The following is a 9,296-nucleotide window of genomic DNA, read 5'->3' as shown; positions in this document are numbered from 1 at the left end:
AATTATATAATAGATATTTAACCGAAGTGGCAAAAATCTTCAGGAAAAAATTCAAAATTTCACCAAATTGCATTTCTGTACATTTGGTACCAAAAAAAAAAAGTTTTTTTTTTTTGGAAATAACTCACTCGAATCTCAATATTTAAAAAATCAAAAACATACTTTTGTAGGTTAGATTAAGCTGAATATATCTATGCAGCTCAAATTTGCATTTTTGGGATACTGAGTGTCGTATTTCGCCATCATCGTTTGCATCCAAATTGGGTTAGTCTGTCGCGTCACACTATGTCGAGTTTATACTTTCCTTACCTTATCAAGACTCAAGGATGTCGTCCAGAATTAGCAAATATTGATTACGTCATTACTTTGCCTCCTCGCGTCGCGAAACTCCTTGGCTCCTTGAATCTTGGAACACGCCACCATTTACTTCTGCTCGCCTCTGTTTAACTTTATTTTATTTATTCAACGCTTAGAGCTAGCACAGAGTGACCGAATAGATGCTTGTACTCGCCGGTCTACTCGGAACTCTATGATGATCAGCTTCGGTCCTCAAATATTCGCTCTACTGGCTACACTTTACACTGCACGCGTCTGTGCAAGAAACGACGCGTATATGCCGTCGGAAAGGACTTTGGCGGGTTCGCTTGGATCGCATGAAGTTGACAGGAACCGGATCAGTGCTTTCAATCTGTTTCCAGAGGGTTCGCATTCCGCTACTCAGTCTAATATGCACATTCGGACTAAAAACATGCATGCCGTAAATCCAGAATCCAAGGCGGAATTGCTCTCACTATCAAACTCTCTTGGTCTGTATCTTAACATCCCGCATTATAGCGAGCGTACGTCTGACGCCGAGCAGAAATGCTTGAAGACGGCGGTAATCCGTACTGTTCAGATCGCGTCTCAACACTACTGCAACGTTGTACCAAAGATGCTCTCGCCACAGAAGACCGGGATGAAGGTCTGTGTTTCCTCTTCTCGCGCGAAGAACTGGCATGACTTAATGTGAACCTTTATAGCGGCAATGCTCCTGACACTTTGTGATCGTGCACGAGATTATCCGCCTCCTATGGAATGCGAGACGTTTGGCACGGATGCAGAAGGAGCAGACAAGGCATCTGTTAGGCGTTGTATAATGTGAGTTGAAGCGCTTTTCACCGTGCTGATAATCCTGTTAAATTCATACTGTATGCATATATAGTGCTTTGGATCAGCATCAGAACTTCCAACGGGCCTTCGATGTGTATAGGATTCTTGTCATTCGTACGTGTATCAACTCACAGGCTCTTATTCCTGATTCACCGGAGACCTCTCGCAGCGGAAAAATGCAAGACTTTGAATGGAATCTTCAACGTTGGTATGTAATTTATATGAATTCCTTGGTCATCCTGTAGATCTGGCTTGATTTGAAGATCCTTCACGAGAAATATACCGTAATATGACTCGCGATCTTATCGGTTTCCTCCAATTCTTCGCAAGGAAAGAATCTGAGACAGAAAACCATCTCGCGCAATGGGATGATCGCCTAAATGTTAGGAGCGTCTATACATCTGTAGCGGCTGATTAAACACTCACCTCACCTATATCAGGCGTTGCAAAACATATACTCAGATTTGAATACTGTCAAGTCTTCACTAGTGGGATATGGCGATAATTTCGCTGATTACTTAAATAGAATACTGCAGGTGCGTACTGCAGCTTGGAAATGATTTACTATCGACGTAGTGTTTATGAAACTGCCTCAGACGTTAAATGCGACCTTCGAGGACATTGCCATTGCAACGCAAAGGACGAACGAAGAAACGTCTCTAAAAGTAAGCGACTCGTGTGCTATACTAGTCCTCTTTCTTTGCTGACTCTTGGAAGTTACGGGGTGAGATTAGTCAAATTGCAGAGGAGGTCAGATATCCAGTTCCTTCAACATAACAGCAGATTCTAAAACACCACTAGCATGCGGCCACGCTCGCGTCAGCCGTTATACACCTAGAGCAATCGTTATCGACAGAACTTGACGTTGTCTTCAATGCCGCGCAGGAAAGGCAGAATCATTTAGATTTAGCAGCGGTAGGTTTACAACTTTCGGATGATCGAATCTCCCAATCATCATTGGATTTATGGCAGGCATTTACGATCGAGCAGCTAATGGGCGCCGTGAATGATTTATCCGTAGCGAGACAGGTTTCGCTTCATGCATTATTGATGTGAACGTCATTTGGCTCATTGTCATGACATTGCAGGAGTTTGAAGCTCTGGGTATCTTTGTCAAAGAAGCGACAGCGAAAGCATATAGTCAAGCCATGCTCTTAGACGTGAGCTATAACGATCTGTTCGCCATATGTTTCATACTAATTGCCCTTCCTTTTCGATTTTCATGGTATTCACTTCCCGTTGACAGAACAAGCACTACGAGTTGTCTGAATCTATTTCTGACCTCGGAACTGAAATTAGAGGACTGGCAAACACGACCCGTAGACTAAATCAATCGCTGACTGATATCAAAGACGAAGCAGCAGAACATTACTACTTCGCTGACCGTCCAGCGGATGTCCCTTGGCTGAAAGTCGTCGGCGCCGCGAAAGCTGTCCTACACTGGATGGGACTTTCGCCGTTCTGGGCGTTATCATTACTTATGCTATCTCTGCCGAGATTCCTTGTTGAACAGACTATATGGGCCCTATTTTGGATCTTCTCTGTTCTTATCTCATATGCTAAGGTGAGGGAGCAGGGACTACTTTCATATCGCAATTGGACCGCTCGGTGAACGAGAGACTAATAATACTGCAGAAAGTGATTCTTAGTCATCGAACAGGGTCGAACTGCGATGATACCGAGAAGGTTGCAGGCGATCGAGTGAACTTGTGAGTTTCATAAAATAATTTGAAGGATTCCACCATGCAGATGATTGCGTGTCGAAGTCTAATGTGGCACTGGCCTAGAAATTACCGCACGCATCCATATTACCAAACCCAAGGCAAAGTACATCCTCAAGAACTTTGTGGTCCTGATAGCCAGCTTTCTCTGCTACCATGCACAAATACTGATTCAACGGAACGTAATGACCTTGCCGATAAAGGGTTTACCAAGGTCCTTGAGGAATGGGCTACACTACGATCTCGGATCCGTGTTACTAGTGGCTCTCGCTTACCTTCGAGACTGTATGCGGGCTCAGAACCAACAGGTCGAACCTTTCCACGGACTAGAGCGCAGCTGTGATAGTCTACTGTACTTGCTGATAGGCTCAAGACAGACAATATCTTGCCGCTGATTTTCTTACAACTTGACAACATCATTGGAATGCTGGTTCCATTGGAATTCCATTAGAACTCGTGGATTATGGCTCTCCCACCCTAACTTATTCTATTCCGACTTTCCCAACTGCTTCCTACTTTCTTCGCAAGTGTATATCACGCCAATTTCATCCTGGACTAGACATGCATACATTGCATCGATTCCTTTATACTTATTCAACTCGTCGCTTTCTATGAACTGCTCTCGGATCTGGTTCTCATTCTCTTCTATTCAAGGCATTAATATCATCTCTTACCTCGCTTCATCTGCGCAATTTCATGAATTCTCGCAATATCGTTATGATGGTTCCTCAATTGCTTCCAATGGACACGCTTTTAAATATCTAGCATATGATGAATATTCACGACATATATTGCAATGCTGGTTAAGTATCGGGCATAATAAAGTTCGACACCTTCCATGTGCTGTCTCTATATACATAGGAAATCTGTGGGACCTCAAACTCAGACATGTTAAGTCATGTCATTACAAACCAGACTTCCTGTCCAACATATCCAGAAGTGCAATAATGTCACCTCACGACTGGCTCTTCTCTTCCTTAGCCTTGAACTCAGTTAAGATGGCGAGCTCCGACTCCGTTGGTCCACACAATGAAGTCTGCGTACTCGGATATCGCTGACCGGCAGAAGTATCGATAAGTTCGCGGAAACGTGAGACCTCTTCGTCACCGCTGTATCACCACATCACCACATCACCAAAAGTGTGGATGAGTTGTGAAAACGAACAAATCAGTTTTATGACTTGTCTGCAGGAAGACAAGGAAGAAAAATGCTGGCGTAGCGAAGGAGATATTTCGAAAGGAGTATGGAGTATGAATGGTAGAAGGGGCAAACTCACCGGATGAGGCCCTTCTCCATTTGCCGAGCAGTGAGCTCACGTAAATAAGGTAGCATGCGATCTTGATAAAGAGGTGCGAGCTTGTACTGTTATGTAAATTGAAAATCCAGTTAAAACAATGAAGAGGTCCTAGGAAAACATTAAGGGGAGGTCGTGATTTCTAACTTACGTCCATAAGAGTCCTGTCACCCTCCTCGTGTATCTTTGCGAGCAAGGCAGGGACGAGCGGACTATCTGCGAAGTCTTCCAACCGCTTCATGATTGGATGCCTGTCATGTCAAAATCAGGATCGTCAGCGAGGTCACTTCAAAAGTTCACGGTAAATGCGGAATATATAATAGTTAGAGAAGGATGATTGTCTAGAATAGATCCGTGGAAAATGGATAGATAGAGGCTTACACGCCAAAAATTATGCCTTTCGTGCGTGGCAGCTTCCGGAAGGTCTGGTGATCGACACGGAAGAACAAGTCCTTTGGATGTAATTTGTCTGGAAGTTTCGCATCGCCACCTTCAAGCGTTGCGATATTGTCTGTTCTCGGTTTGAAAAACAACGTCGTGAGCCACAGGCCAGCAACTATAAATCACTGTTATAGCTCACGGAAGAATAAGTCCCGATCATCAACGATCTCCCAACTTGTCCTTTCAAACGGCTCGTTCGGTGCGAAGCGCTTGAGTGTTCGCTCGACGCTAACGAGTAGCTTCTGGTTAAAGTAAGGGACTGGCGCATGAGCATCATGAAGAGATTTATTGATCTTTTTGGAAAGGAGATAAAACCCTAGGACAGCCGCATAGTAAGAAAGAAAGAAATGGATAAATGGAGGCAGTACGAACCAGGAAATGCAACAAGGCCTCCAACAAAGTACACATGCCCATCTTCGCGTTCGCGAGCCATTAAAAAGTCATCTTCGACAAGTCTACACACAATTCTTAGTACTCTTTCTTCACCCTCTTCTGACACTCTTACCTTGAACAGATCTTTAAAGCGTCTACGCCTTCCAAACCGTTTGTCTTTTCGAACTTATCATCGGTCACCTTATTCCATATCCCGACCTGTCCACTTTTTGACGCGAGTTTCTCAAAGAGCGTGGGATAGCGCTTAGGCAGGTAGTCGACGAGGATCTCCAGCAGCTCGCCACAAGCGGCATCATTCTCTGGTAGAGAATCAATTACATGTTTTCCTTTCAATAGAAATATCAAATGAATTAGAGTCAAATGGATCCTAAACCTGAGGTAAGAGTACCCTGTTCGTTGATTACTCGTGTCTTCTGCTCGATGTACCACTTAAGGTCCTTGTCAATCTCAATCCAGTCATTGATGTGCATTGGCTGGTGTGACATAGTCTGTATCCACATTGGTGTATATTGTTAGTCATGCAAGATTGAGAGAGTGCCGATACGTACTTGATAATATGGCCATCGTACTGTCTTATTTACGTACAAATGATTTCGTGTAGTCGCTGTTTCCTGTTCAGATACATGAGCGGAGCCAGATACATTGTAGATGGAAAAAAAGCACACTAAGTCAAAGTCATGCAGGGGATCCGGATCGGGTAATCCTCCTGTCAGAATTGTCGAGTCCTTTTTCTTCAAAGTATTAAGTCTGGTCGAAAGCAGGTATCCGCCGACGAAGATGGCACAAGCGCACAGAAAAGCATCGAGTACGACGGACGCAGGTAGGCTGAACATTATCGTCACAAGTGAAGAACACCTGCAAAGTAAGATAACAAGAGGGCAGAAGGGACGGAAGGAGTAGAAGCAACACGTTATTAACCAAGCGTCGCCGGATCCACACAGAGAATATTAGATTAGCCATGTGTCACCTAGTCAAGTGAGGTATTGCACGGTAAGCCGTTCCGAGGGTATGTCTATCGGTAATTCATCATCCAAAAGGGGTTCACGAAGGTAAGCTGGAAGTAATCTAGACAGAATTCGCAGAAATATGGGCGTGGTTCGAACTACAAGAACCTCCCGAGCCTGGATTTCTTTTCCATAAACGTAAAAGTATATGCAGATCAATTATGTAAGTACACATTTCCTTACTACATATGGAGATACCACTTGCTTCTCTGCTTCTCCAAAATTCTGGGGCGAAGATTAGAACGGAAGCATTCAATCCAAATAATCCATAGTCCCTCATACTACGATGGATACATGGGAGCCACCATAACAAGTCGGATACTACACAGGACTGGGATATTGTGAAGAAGGTCAGATGTGGTACAGATGAACGTGGCGAGGGAAAGCATTCACCAGCCAAAATCTAAGTCACAGATGGTCAGATGGAGAGTCATTGAGCAAACTTATATACGCAGTAGTCAAACGTCCTTGTTACACTCTGGAGCACATACTACGTACCAAAACATATCACAGATTACATTTCACCCAAACAAATGGAGTCAACACACAATGGCGGTGACAATAAAAGCATATGCTCTTATTGTAAATCTGCCATGTACATATATTGCCAACAACTCATAATACACAAAGTATCTATATACATGCACGATAGATACGCTTTCGTGTATACGACACTGGCACGGAAAGACAACTAGAGGCAAACCATTGTAAATGGTTCTCCTACGATCAAAGAGTACGAGAACAAACGACGTATACTTGCCAAATACGCAAGTATGTGGGAGGAAAGTGTTCACTGGATATAAGCTTGGATCAAAGAGGGAAGCAAAACGAAGAAGAAAGGAGGATAAAGGCAGAAGAAACTCAATAAAACTCGTCAGACATTAGCGTAATAAGCCCAGACAGAAACACATTACACAAAGAAATATCAAACCGAAACAGGGAGAGAACACTGGAAATTGCAAGGCACATATCAGAAACATGAACAAAGATATCAAAGCAACGAATTAAAAACAGAAAGAGAAGAAAGGAGAAACTAGATGCGGAAGAGAGTGCACCAGAGGTGTGCGAACAAGAAATCGTATGTGCAAATTGATATAAAGTTATGAGTAGACAAAGAAAGACTTTCGGTGTGACAAGAAAGAACAAAGAAACAGATCATGAATGACAGGGAGGTTGAGAAAAACGATATAAATGGTCCCGCAGCTCGTCTCGTCTCGTTTAGGCATAGGCGGGTTTTTCTTGTCGTGCTACTTCGAATTGGCGTTCGTCAAAACCTCGTACGGCATGAAGCCTCAGGCATACCTGTAGGTGAAATAAATTGACAGCTGCATTTATGATTGGATACGAATCCACTTACCATTACAAACACCGTTCAATATCTAGTTTGTACCGGTCCAAGGACGACTTTGTTCACTTCCAAGGATAAAAACCACGTCGTCTTCCTCGGTCTCTTCAGTCTCTTTTTCACCTTCCTCGGCCAAAGTCGGCTGGTAAACATCGATTCCGTCATCTTCCACTGTACTGGTAGCTGCACTAGGCAGAACAAAATTGGCCCATTGGTGATTGCTTAATCTCACATGATCGCCACGGACTTCGACCAAAGAAGAGATACTAAGTACCTCCTTTACTAAATGTCGATCTGGTGTTAACTGCCGCACACGGTTGAAGGAAGCTATCAAATCGATGGGTATCCACCCTTTTGAATCCATCTGGAATTTGTTATACACGTCAGGCTCTGGAATTCGAAATTTGATTAGCGAGGTACCCACCTGCTTCCTCAGGTAGACATCCGAAGCAAGATTCTGCACACTGAAATAGTATTCGAGTTGACCAAGTAAATATTGACTAGTTAAGTCCAGAGGAAACGATAGTGTGGTCACAGGCATCGGAACTGGAGGGGCCTGATGAGGTTGGGGCGGTATTTGAGATTGAGGATGCTGGACTTGCGCTTGAGGCGGGAATACCGGATTGAACTGTCCGTAAGGCGATGGTATGTATTGTGAAGTAACAGTCGTTGGTGAGATGAAATAGCCGTTTGGATTAGCGATATCCGGTGAAATTTGCTGGTGTTGCTGATGCATACTTGTTTGTTGCTGGAATGGACCTGTCGAGACGCTGAGCGATTGGTGATGTCTCTGGTAGTTCCCATGACCTCCTCTTCCACCAAACCCACCCCTGGGGAACCCTCTCCCAAACCCATTCTGCCCTCGTCCACGACGACCCCCGAAGCCACCTCTACCGCCTTCGTAGTAATTGGACCCATATCCACCCGTTGTCGAACTTCGTCTCATCCTGCTAGGGACAAAGCTGCTTCCACCACCGTGCCCGCCGAAATCACGCGCCTCTCGGTAGTTATCTCGGGGATCTCTGTAGCTATCTCGTTCGTATCGTTCCTCTCGTAGTCGTTCAGGCATATATCCATTCCCGCTCGACGGACCAAATCCGTAACCAAAGTCGCGCACTTCCCATTCGTCTCCACCGGGCATACCTGACATCGGTGCCGCAGCGGGACCACTTGATTGTGGACCTGGACCAGGTGAACCAAGTGCCAGCGGTGAAACAAAGCCGGGATTGAACGGCATAGGGGCAAGTGTTGGGACATGAGATGGCAGAGGTTGGACGTTGCTCTGCGGACTCTGTGACGGCATTGAAATTCCTGGCGCATGCAAATGCACTTGCGGAGCCATATTGTATCCGCTTACTTGGAATGTCTGGGGCACGTTCGATGGGGGGTACTGAAGCATATGATGTGGTTGTGGCTGGAGAATAAGCGGATCCGCTTGCTGCTCAACGCTCTGGGTCCGCTCGACTGAACTATGCTCCTGGTCGTCGCCTCTGTTAAAAGACTCTTCTGACTCTGCCTGTTGGCTTGTCCCAAATTCCCACTTTGAGCCCTTGTCGGTGAGATCGATAATCTTGATTGCTTCTGCAAGTTCATCTGTTCTATCAGTCCCTGAAGCCGAACGCTTGACACGAATCGTTGCAGGACCGTCAAACCCTACTGCAAATGCTGTTGGCGCCTTTTTACTACCTTGCTTCTCACCGCTAGTATGACGTACAGCTGGCGCCGGAGATGGACTCTTCAATCCCCCTGGCTGACCAATACTTCCGAAGACCATCTCTCCATTTCCTTCCAAGACCTCACAAAAGCTCTGCCGGGGAGCTGATGAGTCAAGCAGCGGACTCACTGGTACTGGCGCTATTGCTCGATAACCAGATAATGGTCCACTTTTCCCAGGTGGCGGTGGCCGCGTCTTCATGGACGAAGGCGGCAAGACAGGCGAAACGTGCGAG

General features: G+C 45.2%; 3 protein-coding genes across 3 annotated transcripts; 1 reads left to right on the top strand and 2 right to left on the bottom strand.

Annotated features, from left to right (window-relative positions):
* The first annotated feature begins 650 nt into the window (after positions 1 to 650).
* FOMMEDRAFT_145088 (uncharacterized protein) lies at positions 651 to 2,877 on the top strand. Its single transcript, XM_007263694.1, has 14 exons — positions 651 to 701; positions 768 to 806; positions 860 to 961; positions 1,020 to 1,137; positions 1,202 to 1,263; positions 1,319 to 1,357; positions 1,413 to 1,531; positions 1,676 to 1,685; positions 1,726 to 1,814; positions 1,951 to 2,064; positions 2,122 to 2,178; positions 2,238 to 2,309; positions 2,396 to 2,713; positions 2,785 to 2,877. Exons 3-14 carry the CDS (start codon positions 862 to 864, stop codon positions 2,860 to 2,862), a joined length of 1,176 nt encoding a protein of 391 aa, XP_007263756.1. The 5' UTR covers positions 651 to 701; positions 768 to 806; positions 860 to 861; the 3' UTR covers positions 2,863 to 2,877.
* Positions 2,878 to 4,142: 1,265 nt separating this feature from the next.
* On the bottom strand, positions 4,143 to 5,831 carry FOMMEDRAFT_77964 (uncharacterized protein; the record flags this gene model as incomplete). The annotated part of the gene is made up of 9 exons (XM_007263693.1): positions 4,143 to 4,232; positions 4,316 to 4,415; positions 4,546 to 4,675; positions 4,745 to 4,921; positions 4,978 to 5,060; positions 5,111 to 5,324; positions 5,372 to 5,486; positions 5,547 to 5,609; positions 5,664 to 5,831. The coding sequence occupies 9 exons, from the start codon at positions 5,829 to 5,831 to the stop codon at positions 4,143 to 4,145; spliced, it is 1,140 nt and encodes a 379-aa protein (XP_007263755.1).
* A 953-nt stretch (positions 5,832 to 6,784) lies between these two features.
* Positions 6,785 to 7,921, bottom strand: FOMMEDRAFT_17882 (winged helix DNA-binding domain-containing protein). Its single transcript, XM_007263692.1, has 3 exons — positions 7,772 to 7,921; positions 7,360 to 7,711; positions 6,785 to 7,304 (listed from the first exon to the last, which is right to left on the bottom strand). The coding sequence occupies exons 1-2, from the start codon at positions 7,886 to 7,888 to the stop codon at positions 7,382 to 7,384; spliced, it is 447 nt and encodes a 148-aa protein (XP_007263754.1). The 5' UTR covers positions 7,889 to 7,921; the 3' UTR covers positions 6,785 to 7,304; positions 7,360 to 7,381.
* Between the last annotated feature and the right edge of the window lie 1,375 nt (positions 7,922 to 9,296).

The sequence above is a fragment of the Fomitiporia mediterranea genome (assembly GCF_000271605.1).
Source record: "Fomitiporia mediterranea MF3/22 unplaced genomic scaffold FOMMEscaffold_3, whole genome shotgun sequence".
NCBI lineage: Eukaryota > Fungi > Basidiomycota > Agaricomycetes > Hymenochaetales > Hymenochaetaceae > Fomitiporia > Fomitiporia mediterranea.
The sequence above is the reverse complement of the archived record's forward strand: the minus strand, read 5'-3'. Positions and strand labels throughout refer to the sequence as shown.